Raw genomic sequence first — 25,567 nt, forward strand, 5'->3', positions numbered from 1 at the left:
AGGCCAGGGAGAAGAAATGGCTTTTTAAGAAAGCCAAGTACATTTCTGATCTGCTGCTACATTATGAACCATCCAGACCTCTCAGGTCATCTGGCACAGGCCTGCTTTCTGTCCCCAGAGTTAAAACAAAACATGGAAAAGCAGCGTTCAGTTTATGCTCCACATATCTGGAACAAACTTCCAGAAAACTGCAGGTCTGCTGCAACTCTCAGTTCTTTCAAATCAAGATCGAAGACTTTTCTTTTTGCCGCTGCTTTTTACTAAATCAAATAATTATTCATTCATACACTGCACTGTAACTTTTTTTTCCTGTATTTTATTTTTCCTGCATTTTGTTTTAAATGTCCTTTTTTGCATTTCGTTTTATATGACCTTTTATGTGTTTCTTGCACTTTGTCTTGATGCTTTTAATGTCTCATGCAAAGCACTCTGAATTGCCTTGTTGCTGAAATGGGCTATACAAATAAACTTGCCTTGCCTAAGAATAGCATGCCTTGCTATTTTTAGGACCACAGAAGTTGCAGATGCTAATTATTGGCCTACAAAATGATGACACCGTCTGTCACCCACATTTCCGGTCTTGTAAATAATAATTTGTTCCAAATTAACTAGATAAAAATAAAACTCCCCTTATATACTTATACACCAGAAAGTAAGGACTAGATGTTCTCACTATCCTGTGGAGCCCCCTGGTCTTCCCGCGGGTCGTCTCTGCTCCTTGGCCATCCGCAGAAAAATCTGATTCATCCTCCGTAGTCCTACCTGAATAAAAATCTATTTGGCAAATTCGTAAACGCACAGGGCCTATTTTCATAATTGTGAATGAGGTAGGTGACTATATAGGCTAATGAATAATTTAAAACACAAATATAAAGCATTGCCTATTGCCTCCCATTCCCTTGACTGTGTCTTCCTTCTCCTCGGATAGGCTACACATCAATTCTGCACACAGCGCATAAGGGGTTGATTTGGGAGAGTGGTCATCTGAAAGAATTTGGCCAATGGCTGCAAGCTGCGCGGAGCGTTCGATGGACAGAGGCGAGGCCAACCATTGGTGATGGTGACGTCACGAACATCAGTCCACCCCAGACTTGCGGGTTGATGCTCGTTCCCGACTCAATCTGTATGACCACCAGCAGCAGAGGTGGTGGGGTGGAGAGAGAATTTTTGCCTTTACTTTTTTTAAAATTTTCTTCAGTGACTTCGAACTGTAGTACCGTTTGCTGTGGGGGAGAACAAAGAAACGGCCACCCCCGTATGGGTCTGGGCACATAAACAGGCTCTCCGTTCATCTCTGCATGTGAAGCAAGCAAGGGCTAGCTATAAAGTGATGATCAGTTCAGCTTGCTATTGCCTGGTGTCCATGCATCAAAGGAACCCGTAGCAAACCCGGGGCTGGCAAAGCCTTGGCCTGGAGAAAATACATAGTTGAACAAAAAAAATCTCTGTGGGCACAAAGCCCTCTCAGCTTGATTGCGCATCGCTGAAAGCTCATAGCCTACGGAGGAGCATCGCCGCGGCACGGCAACATCGCCTGCCAGCAACCTCCCGCTTGACAGGAGCAAACAGCGATTGATGGTTTTTGTTTGTTTTGTTTCTTATATTTTAATATACAATGTTGCGCGCCACAACCAACACGTTGACGGTGGGGCTGCTTTTCTTGGGGTTTTTGCACAGTTTGGAGGTAATCGTTCCAGCCCGAGCTATTGACGGTAAGCTGCATTGATTTTCAGAGATAACCTTTTGTCAGTTCTCTTCCATGTGCTTTTAGTTTTGCTGAACCTCTGTGAGAAATAGTTGAGTTATAAGCGTTTGTCTGGCATCATGTTTCCCCGATGCCCCTGTCTGGAAAACATCAGAAGTCAGTCAAGTGATGTGGCTATAAAACGCATGATGTGGCTGCTCACCCACACGGTAGGCTGGAGGTGTGATGTAGGCTAGTGAGTAGGCTAGCAATTAAGACAGTCGTCTGTTTGTCTAACAACGTTCTTCTCAGATGTTAGACATGGCTATAATGTCATGTAACCTACTGTAGTGGTCGTTCGATAATGTTTTGTATGGCAGAAGAATCCAGGAGCTGACGAGGACAGGCAGGACTGGCATTGTTACGTTCGCAATAAGTGGTAAAATACAGCGGTAGGCCTGTAGCCCATTAAGATGTAGCCTATCCAGTCAGTATGAATAGCCGTGTTAATAGCATTAACACAAAATACCATGAGCAAATTGGCAGTGGCAAAATGTCCTTGAACACCTTGCATTGCACACAGTCCCTTGAACCTTGAATAGTGGTGGTCTACAATATAATTAAATCCATACCATCCCGCAATGACGTTATGCCAGTTGTGTTTGATAGACTATTATCAATTAAATTGAAGCGACATGGAAAATGGACCTGGTCCCATGAGATCGGCCTAGGTGCACAGGGGAGATAGACAATTGCTGTAGTCTAGTGTTGCGAGGCTTTGATTGAGGGCCCAATAAGGTAGCAGATAAATCTTCTACAAGTGTCAAGAACCCTCATGTGGAGTTGCTGGACCAATACAGGCAGCTCCCAGTCCCCCACTTCAGTGGACTCGTACAACGACTAAAGCTCATTTCAGTCGCTCGACATCCGGAACTTCTGGAAACAATTACACTCGAGCTTCGTTTGGTTTTGTAATACCGGACGAAGGGCGTTGAGGTGTCAGGGATTCAGAAACTTGCAGAATGGATTTTGTTGTCACGTTTTTCCCTATGAAGTGCTGACGACTTTTGTTGTAGGGTTGTTTTCATGCAGTTTGTTGTGATCTCTGGAATAATTATGTCCTAACTTATTTTCACTATGATGGTGGAGTTGTGCAGTGTGACATAGGGATGTATTTCTAGTGGACTAAGTAGCCTGAAATTGTATAATTTGTAGGCATTTATGACCCCCTCCTTGTGTTTATCAAAGATATTTTCATGAAGATATTTTCATAAAGACGTGTCCCATGACGTCCTACCAACCCTTGTCATGTTACTGTATTCAGACTGAAGGCCTTTAGGCACCAACAGGCCCAGAGATTAATTGGACCTTAACTGGTCTTTGTTCTCCAGAGGAAACCTTCACTAGCAGTCTGGAATTGCTCATTGAGGCTGGTTAATTGGGGGCCTATGGAAGAAAAGGCCCTCATGCAAGAATTCCCCATCATCCCACCTTATGTAAGCAGTGTCAGTGCAGTAAGAGTTCATAAACCTCTACTAGCCCCACAGGAAGGGACTTTTATTTATCAACCTCTACTCGCCCCACAGGAAGGGACTTTTATTTATCGATGGACCAGAGAGAGAATAGTCTCTGCTGAGCCCTCCATGAAGTCCACACAGAAAAAAAAGTCAATCATCGTTTACACTTAAAACACATAAAACAAACTAGGGATGCACAGTATATCAGCAATCAGTATCGGCTGATGTTAGTCATTTTGTTATATATCGGTGTCGGTCCGATGTGCAAAACCCGGCCGATGTGAACAGCCGATAATTATTTCTGTCCAGCTACCTCGTGTGTGTTGTTGTTGAGAGGAAACTGTGGTAAATCTAGGAGCGGGCTATGAGGTGTAGCTCAGGAGGTAGAGCAGGTCGTCCAGGGTCGGCGGTTCGAATCCCGGCTCCTCCTGACAACCTGTTGAAGTGTCCTTGGGAAAGACACTGAGCCCCAAATTGCTCCCAATGAGCAGGCTATAGCACCTTGCATGGCAGCTGCCGCCATTCGTTTGTGAATGTATGTGTGAATGGGTGAATGAGAGGCCTTCGTTGTAAAGCACTTTGGATAAAAGCACTATGTAAGTGCAGTCCATTTACGATTTATCGGCTTTTCCAAATATTTTGGAAATGGAGAGAGTGTTTCCATGTGTTTTTCTGTATGTATAACATTTGATTATCATAGAAACTTGTTTTTATACAGATAATATTGACATTGGTGAATATCCGTTATCGGCCATAATAGCTATGTTAATATCTGTTTTCGGTATTGGCCAAGAATGTCATATCAGTGGATCCCTAAAATAAACCAAGCTACAGGAGGCTTCTGGCTCATGAACAGTGACTGTATTTAAAGACCTCTTCTACAGATCTAAACTTGAGCCCCAACTTCAACATTTGTTTACTGGAATTGCAGTGTTGTTGGATTGGGAAGTGATTGTTGTCACACGTTTGTCAACATCCCCAGAGCCAAAAGGTGTTTGCGTAGGAGGAGAGGGAGTAAGAGGAGGAGTAGAGGTGGAGTAGAGGTGGAGTAGGAGGAGGAGGAGGAGAGGTAGGGGAGGAGGAGGAGGAGGAGAGGTAGGGGAGGAGGAGTAGAGGTGGAGGAGGAGAGGTGGGGGAGGAGGAGGAGGAGGAGAGGTAGGGGAGGAGGAGTAGAGGTGGAGGAGGAGAGGTGGGGGAGGAGGAGGAGAGGTGGGGGAGGAGGAGGAGGAGAGGAGGAGGAGGAGAGGTGGGGGAGGAGGAAGAGGAGGAGAGGGAGGAGGAGGAGTAGAGGTGGAGGAGGAGGAGAGGTGGGGGAGGAAGAGGAGGAGAGGTGGGGGAGGAGGAGGAGGAGAGGTGGAGGAGGAGGAGAGGTAGGGGAGTAGTTGCATAGGAGGATAGGTGGGGGGGGGAGGAGGAGGAGAGGTGGAGGAGGAGGAGAGGTAGGGGAGGAGGAGGAGAGGCGGGGGAGGAGGAGGAGGAGAGGTAGGGGAGTAGTTGCGTAGGAGGAGAGGTGGGGGAGGAGGAGGAGGAGAGGTAGGGGAGTAGTTGCGTAGGAGAAGAGGTAGGGGAGTAGTTGCGTAGGAGGAGAGGTAGGGGAGTAGCCTAGGGAGACCATCCTGATCTCACAAGCTCACATTCTGTTTCTGTCGCTAATCAGTCTGGACACTCCATAGAGATCTGTTTGTGCCCAATCAGAAAACAATCTAGCCAATCAGCGTTCTAAGGGGAAATACAAACGGCTACGCTAGGCGGGTTTAGGTGTGACAACAGCGAGGAGCTTGATAGATGGCGATAGACAGATAGTTCATCCAATCACCTGCCAAGTATTTTTGAAAGTCCCTGCCCTTTTCCAAACAGTTTCCAGTGGAGAGTTCCCAGATGGTTATGCGAAGCAAGTATGTCAGGTTAGTGGTGGAGAGAAGAAGAGTAGAATATTGTGAGCATGAAAAGAGGCAGAGCTCAAGTGAAAGACTATGTGGAATGCAGATCACAACTACTGATCGTTTCCCTTTTCCAACTTCTCCCCTCACCCCGCCCAACCTCTGCTCAGCCAGTAACATCTGGGTGAAGAAAGGTCATTCATCTAGAGAGCAAAGTATGTGCAGTGTCTGGGGTTACGGGGGGGTGGTGGGGGGGATATGACCTACTCCCTCTCTCTCTCCAGATGGAATCTTCTAACTTCTTCTTGGTGCTGCTGACGTTACAGGTCATTGAAATGGAAGGGAAGATGTGCCGATGATGGGAACTCAGAGATGGTCTTACATCCTGTTTCACTCCAGACAACTCCAGATGTTCAAACTCTTTGTGATAGAAGTGTTGCCGATGGGTGTCGATTAAAATTATTAGCAGGCAATTGGATTAACCCATTGTTTTGACTAACGTTACCAGCAAAACCCAGTCGAGTGAGGAGTGAAAAACATTTTCTCCCTTGAACTCGGTTATTTGCTGTTCTTTCAATAAAGTTACAGCTCCCGGTTCTGATACACATGCTCAACACATGATCAACACTAAACCTCTGAAGAGTCGTGTTGTTATGAGAGCTGAGAGGGCATTGATTGGTCCGATACAACTCCAATCGAGCCCAAGCGGACTCCTCTTGTGCATTGCCAGACTGATCTTTGGAGTCAGTCATAATGTGAGCTCGCCCAATCAGAACGTGAGCTCGCCCAGTCAGAATGTGAGCTTGCCCAATCAGAATGTGAGCTCGCCCAGTCAGAACATGAGCTAGCCCAATCAGAACGTGAGCTCGCCCAGTCAGAATGTGAGCTTGCCCAATCAGAACGTGAGCTCGCCCAATCAGAACCTGAGCTCGCCCAATCAGAACGTGAGCTCGCCCAGTCAGAATGTGAGCTTGTGCGATCAGGATGGGCTCACGGGGCTGGCGCTGAGAGAGCGCTGAGTGTGGTCTCGTTACTGGACCGTGATGATGCACAGGGCTGACAGGCGTGCTGAACTCCTCCATCCTCGCTTGAAAAGGATCTCTCATCACTCCCAAGGACAGTTTAACTCTCTCAAGGGCCCAGATGTGATCCAGTCAACACACACGATTTGTCCATCAGTTTACATGCTGCAGTGCTTATATACACCTGCACATTACTCTAGCCTGCATGTGCTTTAGCTTAAGGGAACAATAGCAGTCCTGAAGACTGGGGAATTTGCTTTCTCTTTTATGAACTTGAGTTTCATAATATACTATACAAGGTAGTATTGACATATCTTCCACATTCACATACTGTTTGTCAATACAATACACATTAGCCATTTCCACCTCTTTCAATGTCTCAGTGTGACAGCGCTTAACAGTGGAGGTCCAGGATAGGAGGACATGTGGGAGGAGCCGTAGCCTGGCTTCGCCATCCTGATCACGTGAGCTCACATTCGGTTTCTCTCCGCAGATCAGTCTGGCCACACCCCCATTCAGACTGACTTCCACCCGGCAGATATTTGCCAGGCCAATCACAACCGTTTTTCTAATATGGGGCGGGTTTGATACCACAACTGTACTCATTTGATACGATGGTACGACTAACCCATGTTTTGTTCCTCTGATTGGTTATAGGTCTATCCAATTTCGTCTAGAGGCATTTTGGTCTGTGACTGTTAATAACGCCCCTTGGAAATCTAAAATAAACTCAGCAACTCTAGACCCTTTTTACGAATTGGGCCTGGTGAAGCCAGGCTAGAGGAACCAGGCTATAGTAAAAAAACACCCCTCAGCATCAGCCAAGCAATACGCTTGCAGCTCGGTAGACCGCCTACCCAGCCAAGTCCTGCGATTGGCTGGGCCAGCTGTCAGTCTTGAGTAAGGACTAGGAGTTTGGCTGGAGATGCGTCTCAGTCTTGGACAGTGGCGATGGAAAGGCTTACATCAGATGACCGTTGCTCTGACGTTAGTCACTTAACACACTGGGGAGGAAGAGAGAGGAGTGGAGGAGGGAGTGTTCAGTCATCTGGACCTTTGTTTTTCTCTCTGCCAGAGAGAGAGAGGGAGAGAGGAAGGCAAGGAGGGAGCAGTCCACGGAGACTGCAGGGGAGGGAGGGGGTAGGGGAAAAGGGAATGAATATGGGAGGACGAGTTTGGGAATGGGTGGGAAGGGTTGGTGAGTGAGCGAGGGAGTGACAAGCCATTGATTTATTTTGCCCTAAAGTTGCAGACAGAGTCCTGCAGTTTACCTAAACGGACCTCTGGCAGACCTCTGCTGTCTGCCAGTTCACTGTTACTAAACTGGCTGTAATGGCTTTTTTCACCATAAGTGTGGGGTTCTGACCGCTGGCGAGGACAGTTTGGGCCTGTGAGGTTTCGTCATATATCATTGTTGTCCAAGAATCAAGAAAGCCAACTCTTTTAGTATTCATTTCAGTATTCGCATTGTCCAAACAAGTCCGTTGACGGTATCAGACTGTCCTTGACAGTAATGTCATTGTCACCTTGGAGGCCATCAGACCGGACTGATGTCAGAAATACAAACCAAGCACATTCAAACTGATTCATCATGTGCTTTTTGTTTTGGGCCTCACAGTCTGCTATTTTTCAAGTGTCTCTCGTTTATACAGCAGAACAGCGATCAGTCTTGCATGACAGAATGTATCTCTTCCAGAGGCTCTTAGGAAGTGTCCCATTTAAGAGCTTATCCCCTACACCCCTATCTTTAAACAGAGCAGATTAGAGAGAAAGAGAGAGTGTGTGTGTGTATCTGGCACAAGAAGCTCCTAACGGGGAGAGTGTAACCGCTGTGGAGCTGTGAAAAGTTCCTCACACGTAGGAGGCATCATCCTCAGGGCTCACAGAGACAGGCGGGGAGAGAGAAGAAGGTTGAACGAGGGTAAGAGGCAGCTAGAGCGATATTGATCTGAGAAAGTCTCAGATTAAACAGGATCAGATTCAAGGATTTAGTTTTGGCATGTGGGTGACTCATGTTCTAATGTATAACATATCTTACACAGGCATTAGAACTGCTCATATAGCAGAACATTTTGTTTTTCATACTCAGACAACCGTTTGATCCCATAATTCTCAACCTGAGATACTTTTTTCCACTTCATTGGATTCACCAGGGAGAACTTGGCTGTTCAGCCTAGAGGCCGGAGGTCCTCACCTCAACACAGTCCTCACACAGCCTCACCTCCACATTCCTCCTGGCTCCGAGGCCCCGTGGTTGATAAACTGTCTCTGTATAGCCATCACAGGTACCCCAGAGTACAGAGATAGGAAACTTGTACTGTGCATTTATCCATCACAGGTGCAGTGGCATTTTTCCATCACATGCATAGCAAATCCCTAGAATCTTGCACATCCATGTTATAGAGGAAGTGGGATGGCGCCGCACTATGGCGACATGCTCCGATTCACTCAAAAAACCTTTCCGGAGCATCAAGTCACGTACCACCCGTCTCAGTAACAGTGTTTTTCCACAGGCAGTTAGGCTGATAAATCACTAATGCTCCTACTTTTGCTCTATGCACTTTAATGTCTCTTTGTAATGTCTTATTGTCGTATTTCGTAATGTCTACAGTGTCTTAATGTCTTATTTTGTAAACGTCTCCTGTCATATTGTTGTAATGTCTTACTGTCTTATCTCTTAAGTTATGTCTTGATGTCTGAGAGTGCCGGGCACAGTGCATTTCATTGTATTTTATAATACACATGACAATAAAAGACTTGAACTTGAACCAAGAGGGCTGTAGAATCCACTCACAAATAGACTAAGCTAAAAAAATTAAAATCTTTAAAATTTGTATTAGAAATGTCTGCTTATGACAATACAAAATGTTTATATTTATGTCTGTTTATGATGAGGTAAATACAGTTGGTATAAATAGCCCCAAAATTCCCAGTTTATTCCCATTAATTCCCATAAATTCCCGTTAATTCCCATGGAAAGTTTCCAACTTTGAATATTCCCGGAATTTTGCAACCCTAATGCTCTGTATCTTAGCTTTAGCACGTTGGCAGACTTCACATGAGCATCTGTTCCAAAGGTATTCAAACCCAACACCAGAGTCAACTACATGCCTCTAGTGCACATCTGTAAATGTTCTTGCCTAGATCAAATCCCCATACCTCAGCAGCCCGATCCTCTGGCCTCTACTGTTCTCATTATACATAAATGATCTCCCAGATGTATGTCCTGATCTCAACATTCAAATGTACGCGGACGAACGCTGACATCATTTCATCCAAACTCACAGCTGCCTTAAAGGAGAATGCTCGTTTTTGACAACCTGGACCTTATTTACGGCATATTATAAGACGTTTGACTCACCGAGATAACTTTGGTGTAATTCAAAGGCCTGTAGAAGAAATTTAAAATCCAGCGCGAGCCAAGTATATCCATGTAATGGCGGCGGAAGGGGCACTGAGAATGCAGCTTCTAAAAAATCTATTTTCTGCCGCGAAACGGTTGTTTTCATCAATCTGTCTTTATGAATCGCTAGTTGTGCTTACATAGAGCGAGGGCTTGTTGTGGTTTTTCACATGCCTCTGTAATATGATCTTAAGAAACGTCTTTAGAAATGAAATAGCTTCCCCACTTGCTCCAACATGCATGCGCACAGCGCGCAGACTGGCTTAAAATGCACCAAATTCAATAAGTGGTATACTTACTTGTTTCATATAGACTCTTAATAGACCGATAAATACCCTTAATTACTTGTGAAAATGCATCAAAATTGCAATCAAATAGCCAACTAAACTCATATAGCCTAGCCTATAATAGACCTACAGTAGCCTATAATAAAATAACTGAATTTCCACTTGAGTGCGTGCTTTGATCAAATACAGTACTTTATTCTCAAATGAGGCGTACGCTGCATCGATAGGCTACTGTATTCGCAGAACAAAATGGTATAGCCTAAAAACAAGACAACATTAGAACAATTAGAGCAAATGATAATCAATAAATAAATAAATGAAATGACAGACAAGTTGTCGTGTCTTAGGCTATTGTAGCCTAAAAGAAAGTCTCTAAAACAACCGATGTAGGCTAACGTGGCCTAGGCTGTAGGCTATTATTTAACAAATACAGTAGGTCTAGTAGGCTAATCTACATGCCCACAACACGTCTGTGTTCCTGAAGTCCATTAACTGGGAACGAAAAATGACTCGATGCTCCTCTGCTTCAGGTTGCTGACGCGCTTTCTGGCTACCAAGGAATGCAGCTCTCGCGCAGCAGACTCGTTTGCGTTTTGCGCTCGACATTAAAGTAACAAAGAAATTAAACGTGACAGTAGACTACAGCCTACAGGCAACATGTAGGTCTACATACAGTTCTGTTTTTATTCACAGTAGGATACAGTACTGTAATGAAAATCCCACCAGTAACCAGATAGCAGGCTAAAAAAACAAAAAAAGTTTTTTAAGCCTGTCCGGTAGACCGGGAGGTTCGGATCTCTGAAGTTCGGATGAGTGGGGTCCTACTGTACTTGGTCGTTTGCTGATGGTACCATAATAAAACTCATAGAGCAACTCTTTAAGAAAGCAATCTAGGTGTTCGACCTCTAGAGACAAAGTGTTCAGCACTAGATCAGCCTCCAGAGACAGTGTTCAGCACTAGATCAGCCTCCAGAGACAAAGTGTTCAGCACTAGATCAGCCTCCAGAGGAGACTGTGAGGTCCCGTTCAGACGAACAACCACAGGTCAGAATGTTTTATCTGTCAAAGATAGTACGAGTTGGAACAGTCTCCCAATCATGATCCCAGAGAGTTCCACATTTGTTGCTTTCAAAAAACATCTAAAAAATGGCTTATACATAATCAAACCTGTGAACATATATGAAGACTGAACAGCATCTCATACACTTTAGCATACAGCACTTTATTATACAGAACTTTAACATTAGCACTTTGACTGTAGCGCATGATGAGAATCAGCACTTTATATAGCCTCTTAGATTTAGTTTTGTATTATCTTTATTATTATTGTAATTGTCTTTTAATGTTTGTCCTTCTGTGAGTACTTCTTTTTAATGTTTAATGTTTGAGGACTGCGGATGGAAACTTGCTCCTAGCTAAATCCGGCATGTTTACACAGTCATGTATTTGTATGTGTTCATTAATATGCACTGTCCTCACTAAATAAACCAATAAAATCAAATAAAGATGGAGAAAATGGACATTTGCAGAGATCAGTGAGGCTGCCAGCGTACCTGACTGACTTCACACTGGTGATGTAACCAGCTGTCATAGTGATGTATCTCCTCCTGCCTCTATGCCTGACCGGCCAGGGTGTATGTGTGTGTGAGAGGGAGAGAGAGAGAGAGAAAGAAAGAAAGAGAAAGAAAGGAAAAAGAAAGAAAGAAAGAAAAAAAGAGAGACGAGTGGTATGCAAATTTTCCACAATTTTCACACTATTGATCCTGTCTGCTTCTGGTCTAAGGGCATTTTAGACACACAGAGTGCTTGGAAACTGGTCAGCGTTTCATAAACAGCGTTGCCAAAGCCACAGTCTTGCAGTGATGTGGGTGAAGATCAGCATTAGAGGCACAAGCCTTCCTGAGGCTGTAGATGAAGTACTGCATCATGTGATCACCGGCTCCACTTACTGTGATCGTGGTTCAAGTTGAGTCACATTGAGCAACAGGTGCATGGTCCCCTTTTCACGGACCACAGATAACTAAAGACATGATGGTCTGGGTTGAGATGTTTTCACCTGGATTACATCAGCCTCTGAGGGTTCGATGCCTCTGCCTCGATGACCGACTGGCCTGGAGCCTCACTGTGTCTCAGGGGCCAGAGAACATTCTGGAGAACCAAGGCTTTGCAGTAGGAGATGGGAGTGTGCTAGCTCGTGGTGGTCTCATGAGAAGGCATTGAAGGGATTTCACCTAATCTCCTTGATGTGTGCCTCAGCAGCAGTCTTAAGTAGCTTTAACTGTCATTCCTCTCCGGCCTGTAGCTGCTTACTCTACCCTGGTCGTGTGGCGTCATATCAAAGTGAAATCACACTGATTACCTGACATTTAAGAGAGGTCTGGCTGGAGGAATGGGAGCCATGGCACTGTGCGGTTCTTCCTCCTGCTGCTGCAGTTGCAGGGGAGTTAATCTTCATGTCAGGGGGGAACGGGTTTGGTCTCCACCCACTGTGCTCAAACACTCAGAACAGAACAGTCGACGGTCATGGTCGATTACTGCCCTGGGGTGCAGACGCGGTACAGACCTGGTCAGACAGCCCAACAGCTTTCATGAGATCACGTATGACTACTCCCCATTCTGCTTAATGGCTTTTGCCTCTCCATACCACAAAGGCGTACGTGGATTGATAGTGTCTGATCACATTTGACCTGTAGAATCCCAAACAGTCTGGGAGGGGGTGGGGGGGCTGTGTTGTCCCGCATGGCCAAGCCCCATTTTACTTGGCAGCCCTCTCCAGACATGAGCACATTCCTTCTGTTAATTCTGCACTGCTCACAGGACTCTCACACACACAACCTTTAGTATACATTTGAACACATAAACACACACACATGCACTATACTAGAAATAAACTAAAACCACACAGAAAAACATACTGAACCACCCCGGCACGTGCACACACACACACACACACACACACAAACACACACTCACTCAAAGCAATTCCATATCGTCTTTGATGTGATGTTAATGAAGGCCTTTTTATTTACAGGAATATCTAGAGGACTGCTCATTAAAAACATCCAAAAGTGCCACCATCAAAAACAGCATCACCCGATCTTTTAAAAGATGGAAACTTGTGTCTTCATAAAACATTTAGCGCAGCCTCAGAGCCTGTCTGGACGCCCAGTAGTTTTCTCTTTGTTATTGTTTGTTTACGGGGGAGAGTGGATTTGGGTGCACTCTGCGTTTTTACTGCCCGTGCCAGAGCTCTTATTTAAGAGCCACAGCTGGGGCCCCAGGGAGCAGAGCTCTTATTTAAGAGCCACAGCTGGGGCCCCAGGGAGGGTTTCTTTGCGCTTTTGTAACGTGACAAACCTTTTTTTCCGCCTGCCTCTTTTCACTCTTCTAATACTAAACCCTGGGCCCTGCGTGTGTGTGTGTGTGGGGGGGGGCGGGAGTTCTGGGGGTAGGAGGAGAGAGGTCTGGGGGAGGAGGGAGGTCTGGTCTGAGGGAGGAGGGAGGGAGGTCTTGGGGAGGAGGGAGGGAGGTCTTGGGGAGGAGGGGGGAGGTCTGCGGGGAGGAGGGAGGTCTGGTCTGAGGGAGGAGGGAGGGAGGTCTGGGGGGAGGAGGGAGGGAGGTCTGGGGGGAGAGGGAGGTCGTGGCGGCCATAGTGAACTCTTCTGCCTCGGGCCCTTCTTCTCCTGGCCCTCAGAGCCACAGAGGAGGGGTCAACTGGAAGAACCCCTAAGACAAGACAGGGGGTCTGTGAGGAGATCCAGACCCCCCCCCCCCACACACACACACACACACACACACACTTCTCTCTCTCTCTTTCTCTCTCTCTCGGTTTCTCTCTCTGTATCCAGCCTTTGTGGCAGCTGTTTGCTTTCTCATTACTGGTCAAATTTGGGGCTTGCGGTCGGTGCAAATGTCCATGGAAAGGAATTCAACGGGTCAGTCTCTGCTTCTCTGTTGGAACAAACACACTGTTTTCCCTCTACGTGCGTTTGTCTATATTGGAGTCCCAAGTACATTCTGCAAATAGTCCAGATAAAGCCTCATGTCTCGGAGTTGTAGCTGTGTGATCTCATGTCAAAGATAGTCCAGACGTTTCTGAAGTTTATGGCTTTTCTTATCCAACCCAAGTTCTGTCTCTCATTTTTCACTGACAGTTAAACCATCTCTCCAGCAGGGTTGGCATCTCAGGTTGGAGCGGTCGTAGATCAGAATGTTTTTAGATGGTGTAGACAGTGTGTCTAGTGGAGTCCAGTCCATGAAGACAGTGACTGCACACAACATTAGTTGTTTAACCCTGATGTAAGTCTCTCCAGTTTTCCATTAAATATTTATAAACATAATGATGTTTTATCACGTGCTGGATAAGCTCAAGGTGTACTGGGACATGTTGACTCCTCTCCCAGAGTCTGTTATTGTGTCTGATAAGTGTTTAGTACACACTATCTCCAGCAGACTAAACATGGCGCTTTCCGCCAGCTCAACTCTAACTGGCTTTCGTCTCACCCAGTACACACCTGTGGTCTTTGTTTCCAAGCCAGTCTCTAGTCTTCGTACCCATGCATGAGTCAGAGCCATAACAATAGCTCAGAACCAAGAGAGACTCTTCAGATTAGAGATCTGAACCTGAACGCTGCCAAACTGTCTCAGGACGTTTATCCAAGCAGCCGTGTGTATCAGGAAGGAACGCAGCTACCCACATGTAAAGGCCTGCTACAGCAGGCGCTGCACACACACACACACACACACACACACACACCGTGAGAAAAGGAGAGAGAGAAGAGGTACTCACATACTGTACATACATACCTGTAGAAACACACACACACACACACACACACGCACACACACAGACACACACGCAGGGCAGTGCCAGTCCCACCTGAACTGTGCTGTCATGGGAACATCTTTTCTCTAATTACAGGTTGGGGTTAATGAGGTCAGACTGCTACAGCAGAGACATATTTACCACGCCCGCTCCGGCCAATCAGATCAGCCCTGGCCCCGTGCCAAGCTTAGAAGAATGGATGTTTGAGTGAGTGTGACTGGTGAAGTTCAACCTCCATTACATACAGCTTCAGAGAACATGGCCAGTCCATCAATAAAAACACCCCCCTTGTCATGATAATTCACAATTGCTCTTTTAAGGAGTTTTCTGGATTTGATTCCAAGGTGAATGAGAAGGACAGGACTGGTAGTGCTGTTCTTCCAGTGACCTACTATCTCCTGTCTCACTGTTGAGTGGTAGTGAACAATGTCTATCTCAGTCCGACCCCTGGCGCGTGTGTGTGTGTGTGTGTGTTTGTGTGTGTGTATGTGTGTGCTGCTGTAGCGCTCCAGGCGCTGCTGGAGGAAATGGGGTCTGCTGGCCTGCTAGCGGTCTGGCTGCAGGAGGGTGGCTGGCTGGCCTGGTGTGTGTGTGTGTGTGTGTGTGTGTGTCGGGAGGGGGGGGGCTGTCTACTGTATGTTTACCTTAGCAGAAGATGCTTCCCCTCCTCCCCCTGTAGACTCGGTCTGCCCTAGGGGGGGGTGTAGACGGTGTGTGTAGACAGGGGGCGGGGCCATGTGGCGGGGGGAGGTGGGGAGTGATCCAGCCCAAATGGTGAGCGTTTTCACGCACCCCTACTTGAGTAAACAGAGCAGGGAGGCAGGCGGCTCATTCATAGCATGTGTGACATTCCCCCGAACCGTCTGACCTCCCCGCCCCGCCCCATCTGACCCCCCCGAACCGTCTGACCTCCCCGCCCCACCCCATCTGACTCCCCCGAACCGTCTAACCCCCCCGCCCCGCCCCATCTGACCCCCCCGAAACGTCTGACCTCCCCGCCCCGCCCCATCTGACCCCCCCGAACCGTCTGACCTCCCCGCCCCGCCCCATCTGACCCCCCCGGACCGTCTGACCCCCCCGCCCCATCTGAGCCCCCCGAACTGTCTGACCTCCCCGCCCCGCCCCTTCTGACCCCCCCCCGGACCATCTGACCCCCCCCCCGAACCGTCTGACCTCCCCGGACCGTCTGATCCTGCCCTGCCCCGCCCCACTAGTTATGTGCTCTCTCTCTCCCCTACCAGTTATTAGTAGAACTACACCACCCACTTGACACTCAGCTCTTACTTTTCTCTCCCTGTTCTCATCTGTTTTCCTCTCTTCCTCCTCCCCCCTTCCGTCCTCCTCTGTCTTGCCTCTCTGGTGCCAGCCACAGCTACACATAGGTGTAGGTGTGTGTTAGGATTTATTCATTCTTCTATTTCATGGAGCTCCGCCCCACAGGGCTACTGTAGCTTCTATTGGCTAGTGAAACCTAGCCAGCTACAATTGACTGAAGAAAAAATCCCATACACGCTTATCATTATCATTATCATTAGGGATACACCGATTGCAAAATTCTGGGCCAATTCCAATGTTTCAAAAACAATCCGGCCGATGCCGATGGCCGATGTTTATTTTATTTTATTTTTATTCCCCCTTTTGTGCCAGGGAAACAAAGAAATTAAGTGTTTGGTTCCAAAATGGCAATTTTTATTTCAATTTAATTTGAAAGCAAACTACACTTGCATTTGTGGCGTTACGTCACAGATCGTCTCTGAATCTGCAGCTGGGTAGGCTACGTTTTGCAACAAAAAAAAACATAATTGCTGCGACATAACATGGGCCACTACCATCGGTGAATGTCATTTTATTTGCCGATGGCAGTCAACAAGGCCAACATCGGCCGATGCATCAGTGCATCCCTACTTATCATCTGCTGACCGATCTGTGTGAAGAGAACAAGAACGTCCTCCTCGACCCTCCGGGAAGCAAGTCTGGTTTGTTTGGTGCGGCTGTTACAGGTCTCGTAACGAGCCCAAACAACCAGCTACCATGTCTCGCCCGTCCGTCGCCCAGCTCCCCCGCCGGCCTTCAGGGCCGCTCCTCCCTGCCCAGCCGGCCCAGAGTGCCCAGCCTGGACCGGCCCCGCCCGGAGCGGCTGCCCACCTCCAGGCTCGGGGACAGAAGCGATGCACCTAACCACAGAGCGCTGAGATGCGTGACTGTCTTTGCCCTGTCCCTCCCCCACGCTCGTTTAAGAGGGGCAGTGTGAACGTTTCCATTAAGACAACAATAAAAATATAGTTCATTGTTATTTTGATTGTCCAGTCTGCATCTCGTGTTGTGCCTAGTGGAGCTACAAATGGCAGAGCTGATTGTAGCTCCTTGGCACGGAGGAGGAGGGGCATGTTGTGAGTACGATGGGTCCAGCTATTATCTACCGCCCCATCTGAAAACGTTGATGTCTCCGGTTCGAGCTGCGTTGTCTTCCCCTGCTATCGCAGAAGACATGACAACCGTTGAGACATGGGAACTGTACCTGTCTAAATGGGAACTGTACCTGTCTAAATGGGATAATGTATAGTCGGCATATCATGTTGCGCTTAGCAGAGCCGTGTTGTAGCTCCCTTACACAGAAAAAGAAGGGGGGTATGTTTATGAGCTCCGGTTCCATCGGAACACGTTGATGAGTCCGGTTCGAGCCTCGGTGTCTTCCCCTGCTGTACCAGCAGACGTGACGACTGCAGGTCTCACTGGTAATGTGCAAAAACGGGGCTCTACGAGTCCAACAGAACCGAGCCGCCCACGTGTTCGGTTCGGACGGAGGCGTCTTCTGCTCTGCTAGCGGAAGTGACTGCCGCCGGTCCCGTAGGTTCAGCGCACGGCTGTGGTCCAAACGACTCCCCAGTTGTTGGTTTGTCACGGCCCGGGAGAGGGTGGGTTCACCGCTGTCCAAACAGAGTCTCTCCCAGTGGATTTGTGAGGGCACCTCCAAGTCTCATGAGACTGCAGGTTGCCCTCTGCAACGTGGCCACGTCGGTCTCCCTGTTCAATGGCGTGTCTGTGGAGGACATTTATGCGGCGGCGACTTAGTCATCACCGTCTCCTTTTGTCCGTTATTCTCTTTTATCCATGTCCTCTGTCTCTGTGGCGTCATCTGTGCTGGGCACAGCTGCCAGAGGGAGTCAGCGTTAGACATGTTGTTCCAGGGCGGGACCGTCTGGAGAGTGGCGGTCCGCTCCTGTCCCTTTGGGTCTGGGAGAGGTTTGGACGGGCTTTGTTACGGTGTAACCACTTCCGTTCCATCTCTCCCCTCACGTACCTCTCCGTGCCCTCGGCTGTGATAGATCGAGTGTGGCAGGGAGGGGCCAGTGCTTGGGTCGGGCCAGCTTTTGGTTTGGTCTCACCTTGGAGCGCTGGCTTGTGTCCTGGCTGGACAGTTTTGTTACTGGGTCCAGCAAGAGTGTACGGTGCAGTCGTGTAGCTCCACTTATGCCAATAGGAGCTAGCCCTGTGGGGCGGAGCTCCATGAAATAAAAGGTTCCGTATTGTAACCCTAGTTCTATGAGTGGAGCGGAGCCCCACAGGGCGCAGACTTTGCTGACCCCACAGTCTGCTCGCTGAAAGTAAGTTTTGATCAGAAGCAGATGTGCAGGCGAAGCCCGCTTATACAGTGGTGCACCGGACCTGGTTGGGCACAGGTGCGTGTATGTTTTTTTTTTTCTTCAGTTAATTGTAGCTGGCTAGATTTCACTAGCCAATCGGAGCTAGCCCTGTGGGGCTCCGCTCCACTCATAGAACTAGGGTTACAATACGTAACCATCGTTGTAGGCTAGACTACCTAGTCAACTGCACTAACTCAGCCACATGAAAGCATATTTCTACTTTCTCAGTTAAGAAAGCATCCAGTAACTTGACATGACGAGTGTGTCTCTGCGGCCTGGTTAGCCCAGTCATCCTCTCCCTAAGGGGAGCCTGCCTGTGCTCGCTTGGTTCCTGGTGCAGTAACACACACATCTGTGAAGCCTTCTACAGTAGCTAACTAACCTCCTGACCCACTTGCTCTCCTCCCCTGTGGCGGCCTGTCAAGCTGCTTGTTGGGTTGCGTCTGAGGCTGTGTGTTAGCACACCGGTTCAGTCCCACAGCCATTACAGGGGGGGGGGGGGTGTGAGGAGTGTGTGGGCCCCTGAGGGGCCCCATCACACACCAGCACTAACACACAGGAACACACACACACACAGAGAGGACAGCAGCCACATGCCTGCCATTGCTGTTATGTCAGTGGTCATTTCACCCTAGATAAACAACATACACTCAACAAGGTGTCTACTCTAGAAAATATGCTTTTACACAAGCCTGGTTGCACCTTATGAACAATTCAGGGGCTCCCAGGAGATGGAGGGAGAGAATGAGAGAGACAGAGGGAGAACAAGAGATGGAGGGAGAGAACGAGAGAGACAGAGGGAGAACAAGAGAGGGAGGGAGCGAACGAGAGAGACAGAGAGGGAGAACGAGATGGAGGGAGAGAATGAGAGACAGAGGGAGAACAAGAGAGACAGAGAGGGAGGGAGAGAACGAGAGAGACAGAGGGAGGGAGAGAATGAGAGATGGAGGGAGATAACGAGAGAGACAGAGGGAGAAGGAGAGAGGGAGGGAGAGATGCACATACTGATGCTTTGTGCCTGAACCTCTGCTGGCATCATCTGGGAGAGGAGCCAGAAGCTGAAAGACAGATCTGTGTTCAAGACTGTTTGCGTAAACAAGTTTAGCATCATGTCAGTTTTGATGTGAACAGTGGATTTGTTGTTCCCTGCTGTGTCATTGATCAATATAAAGACCCCCTTCAAACGCTTCATCCTTCTGCTTGAGCAACGACATGAACTCACACCTGTCTGTTTTAAACAAACGGCAAACAAACGTTTGAGTGGATGTTTGCTGGACGTGGATCTCTAGCTGTTCTCGGGCTAGTACGGGAGCAAGGGATGATGGGCAATATTCCAGCATCTCGCTACGAAAGATTCCATGTGAAGTAGCAGATGATTTGTCTGAAGGGAGTTAGTCCTCCTACTCTTCTTTCCTAGCTCCTGTCAATTTGTCTGTCTGCCTGACTGTTCCAAAGGTTGTCTGTCTGTCTGTCTGTCTGTCTGTCTGTCTGTCTGTCTGTCTGTCTGTCTGTCTGTCTGTCTGTCTGTCTGTCTGTCTGTCTGTCTGTCAGAAAGCTTGTCTGCTTGTCTGCCTCTTTGTCTGACTGTCAGGAAGCTTTTCTGTCTGTCTGTCTGTCTGTCTGTCTGTCTGTCTGTCTGTCTGTCTGTCTGTCTGTCTGTCTGTCTCTGTCATTCCTTCAGAAATCGTAGGCATGTGACGAAATATCTTCAGATGATGATGATGATTAACGCGATGTGAACGTGTAATGAAATGCATCGAGCGGATAAAACGGTTCGCAGTTGGTAAACGGGCTTCCTCTCAGTTCCTGTATGCTACCAAGCTAGCCAGCTAACCAGCTAGCCAGCTAACCAGCTAGCCAGCTAACCAGCAGTCATTCCCGCTATAGGTACTCACCACAATAACTTGATGAATGACATATTGGGGAGGAGGGGGAGGTCTGGGGGGAGGAGGGGTGAGGAGGGAGGAGGTCTGGGGGGAGGATGGGGGAGGTCTGGGGCGATGAGGGAGGAGGTCTGGGGGGAGGAGGGGGAGGTCTGGGGGGAAGGAGGTCTGGGGGGAGGAGGTCTGGGGGGAGGAGGGAGGAGGTCTGGGGGGAGGAGGGGGGAGGTCTGGGGGGAGGAGGTCTGGGGGGAGGAGGGAGGAGCCCACGCTCAGCACGTCAAGAGAGTCAATATTGGGAGTTGAAAAATATATTTTACACTGTTGGAAAGCTGAAGATCTTTCAGACTTTTATAAATATATAAAGGGCAGGTGCTCTGCTTCTGTCACACATTCAATCCAATTAAAGAGTGAAGGACAGCTTTCATTTAAAGTAGGCTACAATACTCAGAAATGAAATGACAATGTAATTTTCTTCACTGTCTATCGGTGTTCTTCGTGTCAGTAATGAAGAGTAGGTTGTGGTTCTTTCTAGGCTTTCAACTATTCCAAAAGCAAAAATGTGTTTGAGGGTTCCAGGAGAATCTGCTCTCTTAAAATGCCATCCGTGGGGGGGGGGGGTGGGGAACCATTTATATTCATTATATTGTGACTATCATATTGTGAACTTTGTATCATGAATCATATGGTAGCGTGAGTTATGTGTATCGTACCTCCCCTAGACGATCTCACCCCTACAAATACTCAAGCTGTGTGACCGCTGAAGGCAAGGACCACTAGAGTTCTCTCTCCCCAGGCCGCCTTTCAAACGCTGTGTCTTCACAATAATGTTTCTTGAGTTATTCAGCTGAAGTGCTGTTCAGAGAAGGTTTTGGACATCTCTAGGAATTAAGTCTAGATGTACAGTACGCCCATTCTCTGATTCTTCATAGAAATTTGGGCATTTATGTTTTGGGCATTTATGTTTGGGTTGGGAAATGGCTCTTCCTGTCCCAGATGACGGGGAAACATGGGAAACATCAGCGAGTCCTGCCAGCGAAGTCCCAGATCCAGGAGGCCGTGCTCTTCATGTCACTACGTCGTGAATGAGGGCTGGATCTTATGAAACCGAGTTGTGAGAGTCGGGAGGCCAGTCTCGCATGTTTCTCCATAACCACCGGGGCTGGAAAATTCCAGGCTGGGAATTGAGAAGGAAACAAAAGTCCTCAAGGTCTCTTCCGAGGGATTCTGGTTTCCATGTCTCCCTGCTTTTCCCGACTGGCTTTTTAGGTCAGCATTCTTAATGCTTCCTTCATGAGCGCGGACCCTCACAAGCCCTGCAAGCTGCGTGTTAAACCCGCACGCCCATACCCCTCTTTTAGACTACACAACAACGCTGTTAAAGGTGTGTGTGTGTGTGTGTGTGTGTGTGTGTGTGTGTGTGTGTGTGTGTGTGTGTGTGTGTGTGTGTGTGTGTGTGTGTGTGTGTGTGTGTGTGTGTGTGTGTGTGTGTGTGTGAGTGAGAAGTTTTTAGGTGATGTGGCTTTGAATACTTTCCCCCTTTTGGCTTCGGATAGAGCAAGGCTGTTATTTTTTCTCTTTTTCGGAGGTGGGACTTAAGTTTGGGGGGGAGGAGGGGGTTCACAGAACAACATGTCCTTTGATAGCTGCTAGACGTGTTGCATCACTGCTGCTGGTCTGGGCTGGGAACACTGACCCGGAGAGTTGGGGGCAACAAGCCCATGCAGGGGCATTAGATATGTGTGTCTGTGTCATCATTAGATATGCGTCTTTGTGTCTGTACACATGGCTTCACCCAAGACTCCCACTATTCTGGCCTTGCAAGACTCAAAGGCTCAGAACAGTCATGTTAATAAATTAAACATCCAACAGGTCCTCAGAAGCTCTGTGCCATTTTTTAAAATCAGGTATATTACGGCAAAAACAATTTGTTTCCTGTTAACTCAAGCAAATTCCTAGGACTGTATGTTGAAAAACTACAGTACATGGCAATAAAACAAATTGTGATTGTGATTCTTGTCATCTGCCCAGTGGTACTCTGTGAATACGTTGATGGTCACCATGTTGATGTGTTCCTCTGTTTCAGCCCCAAAGACGTGCAGCCCGAAGCAGTTTGTGTGTAAGGACCAGGTGACCTGCATCTCCAACGGCTGGCGCTGCGACGGAGAGAAGGACTGTCCAGACGGCTCGGACGAGGAGCCCGATGTCTGTAAGTCTCAAACACTGTGTGTGTCTGTGTGTGTGTGTGTGTGTATTTTCGGTCCTGTGTTTTGCTCCTCCTATACCCTGATTGCTATAATCTGACCATGGCCGGCTGGCATTGGCATGATGGACTTTGCTTGACTACAACAACTCAGAGCAGAAGATAGGGGTCAGGGGCAGAAGACACATACCCAGGACCAGAGCTGGCCTGGACTGATTACACTGGTGATTAGCCCTGGTCCAGAACATTGGTCTACCTTAGCCCTGGTCCAGGTCAGTATACTATTCAGGGCTATAAGCCAGTATACCACCCTGCCAGGGACCATTTATTGCGCCATAGACTTTTTTTCATTCGGTCTACATTACAGACAATATTATTTCGAATATTACTATATATTATCAGCGAAGTGAAGACATTTTTTGAAAGATGCAAGCCTTTTCTCTGAGGTGGCTACAGTTGTAGCCCCCCACATTTTATATGAAAAGCACTTTTTGCACTTAAATAGCACATATCAACCAATGTCCATGGCGGATATGTGCTATTTAAATGCAAAATGTTTGCAATTGTAGCCACCTCAGAGAAAAGGCTTTCATCTTTCAAAAAATGTCTTCACTTCAGTGAGTACGAAATGTATAGGAAATAATAGTCGCAATGAATGGTCCTTGGCAGGTTGATATAGAGAATAGTATACCAACCTGGACCAACGCTAGCTGGCGATTAGAATGATCTCTACTCTGGAGCTGGCCTCTACTGATTCTGCTGGGGATTAGAATGATCTCTACTCTGGAGCTGGCCTCTACTGATTCTGCTGGGGATTAGAACCCGCAGAAGTAGATTGTTTTCCACTTGGAGAGTTTCTTAGCTTAAGCTAACTTATTACTACCCTTACAGCTAATGTAGCAATTTCCTCTATGTGATCTATGCGTAATGGTATTGGGTTTGACCAGAACAGCCAAGTGAGTGTGCCCAGTCTGTTCCTGTATCATGGAGACCTGTTGGTGGTTGTTTATGAATCCCCTGATAGCTGTTCGAGGAGCTGAAGCCATATCTGTCGAGGAGGACAGCTCCTTGGCACCGTCTGTGACTTGAGCAAATTAGATAAAGCGATGGATATTAGAGCCAATTTGGCAGCGATTCAAGATAACAGATAAGGAGTCCGGTTCCTAAGTGTTCCTCGTAGGCCTAGTGTAAAGAATTCCTGGCTTACTCAGCGCTGCTTCGTAGGATGGAGTCTCACTGAGTTGGACGTTTCAGGAGATGAAACGCGTGCGAACCTCAACCTGGCGCTGGTAGACAATGGCCTGCTTCATGACCCAGGGGCGAGGCTGGCGGGAGGGCCTCCCAACGGCTCTGTCAGGCTCAATTAGGACATTCACAAAGTTTGTCTTTCTCTCAAAGATGTGCTTTCCCTCTGCGTCGGCGGCCACAGAGGGTGCAGTCAGGAGACAACACCAACGAGGGGGGGGGTTAAAAAAAGACGTCCCTCAGTTCCCCCGACTCTGAATGAATTCATGAGAGATCAAGACGCTGGAGGAAGCAGTCTCCCCAGGGAGGGAATCAAAGCAGCTCTGTCAGTTCAGTCAGCTACTCGACTGAGACGCCTGCAGTTTGGAAGAGGGGGAGAGAGAGAGAGGGAGAGAGAGAGAGAGAGAGGGAGAGAGTGGAGGAAGAGGAGAAAAAGAGCAGAGAGTGAGTGAGAGAGGACAGCAGAGGGATCTGTAGTGGAGGTAGTCTAGACAAGGGAGGGGAGCCGGGCAGAGGAGGAGGAGAGAAGGGAGGGGCGGAGGAAGGAGAGAGAGAGAGAGAGAGAGAGAGATCTGGTCTGGAAGTCATTAGAGCCTTGCCCAGGGCGATGGAGAAACCTGCTGTGTTTCACAACCTGTTTTTTTGTTTTCATGGGAGGGCCGGCTCTGGTTCTGGTTCTAGGTGGGACAGCACCAGCAAAAACCACATCCCCCCGTCTCCACCGGACAAAAACAACATGGACAACACCTGACGTCTGTCCGGCTGTGGGTTGGAGTTTAGGCGTTGAGAACAAGCAGCAAGTCCTCTAGACAAGGAACTACAGGACAGTTTCCAGTTCAAATGCCCTGTTCTGATTTGTTGATACGTTATTCTCAGCTTTAGTCTAGCTGCAGTCGACTAAGCTCTGCATTTCCGACCGTCAGACGGGCAACAGTGAGGGTGGCGTCTCAGGTGGGAGTTGGGTGGGTAACGCCGAGGGTGGCGTCTCAGGTGGGTGGGTAAGGCCGAGGGTGGCGTCTCAGGTGGGAGGTGGGTCGGTAAGGCCGAGGGTGGCGTCTCAGGTGGGTGGGGGGTGGGTAAGGCCGAGGGTGGCCTTTCAGGTGGGAGGTGGGTGGGTAACGCCGAGGGTGGCGTCTCAGGTGGGTGGGGGGTCTGTTGTTGGCTGGTTGGTGTTGCTGGCCCTGGCCCGTGGAGCCAGCCAGTGTCCAGCGCAGCTGCTTGGGCCCTCCCGTGAACAGCCTCCTCAATGGGCAGCGTTGTGTCCAGGCTGCTGGCCGGACGCTCCAGAGACACGGCCAGAGAGACACACAGTGACTGAAAAACAACTGTTTATTGGTCTACAATAATATAAACCTAGATAACAGAACTACATTCTTAATACGCACACAAATGATACTCTCATACACACGTAGTGTCACCAAATGTAACAAAAGTAAGAATGAAGTGCCACACACTCTCAATCAATCAATCAATCAAACCTTTATTTAACCAGAAATGTAAAAACCCATTGAACCCACAGAACACAGTACAGAATTACAAACTGTCAGTAGGCTACCAACCACCCGAACAACTATATAAAATGCAGACACAATAAAACCATAACAATTTAACTTTGGAAAAGCACAGGGGTCAGAAAGAGAAAGTGCTACACATAAGTTTATATGTTTATATTTATGGCCTAATATTGTATTTATTATGTATTTGATGCATTGTGACTGTAGATTGTATTTTATTTTGGGGCTTATAGAGATGGACGGTTGTCTGTGTTTTAGTACTGCACATACTGTGTTATTCTCCACTATCTACTCCCATACTCTCTGTGTGGCTATGTATGCTGTCTGTATGCTGCTGAAAGAAATTGAATTTCCCATTTGGGGATCAATAAAGGGTATGGTATGGTATGGTATGGTATGGTATGGTATGGTATGGTATGGTATGGTATGGTATGGTATGGTATCCTCACACTCACACAGACAC

The 25,567-nt window shown here is 47.9% G+C and overlaps 1 protein-coding gene across 1 annotated transcript in view; it reads left to right on the forward strand.

The window, feature by feature from the left end:
* Positions 1 to 1,615: 1,615 nt before the first annotated feature.
* The window catches only part of LOC311315418 (low-density lipoprotein receptor-related protein 1-like), a gene marked incomplete at both ends in the record, with an annotated part of 167,056 nt that continues 143,104 nt past the window's right edge, over positions 1,616 to 25,567 (forward strand). The window contains 2 exon segments of the mRNA XM_084446088.1: positions 1,616 to 1,712; positions 22,229 to 22,351. Coding sequence (XP_084302214.1) covers positions 1,616 to 1,712; positions 22,229 to 22,351 — 220 coding nt within the window.

Source organism: Borostomias antarcticus (genome assembly GCF_949987555.1).
Source record: "Borostomias antarcticus genome assembly, chromosome: 11".
Taxonomy (NCBI): Eukaryota; Metazoa; Chordata; class Actinopteri; order Stomiiformes; family Stomiidae; genus Borostomias; species Borostomias antarcticus.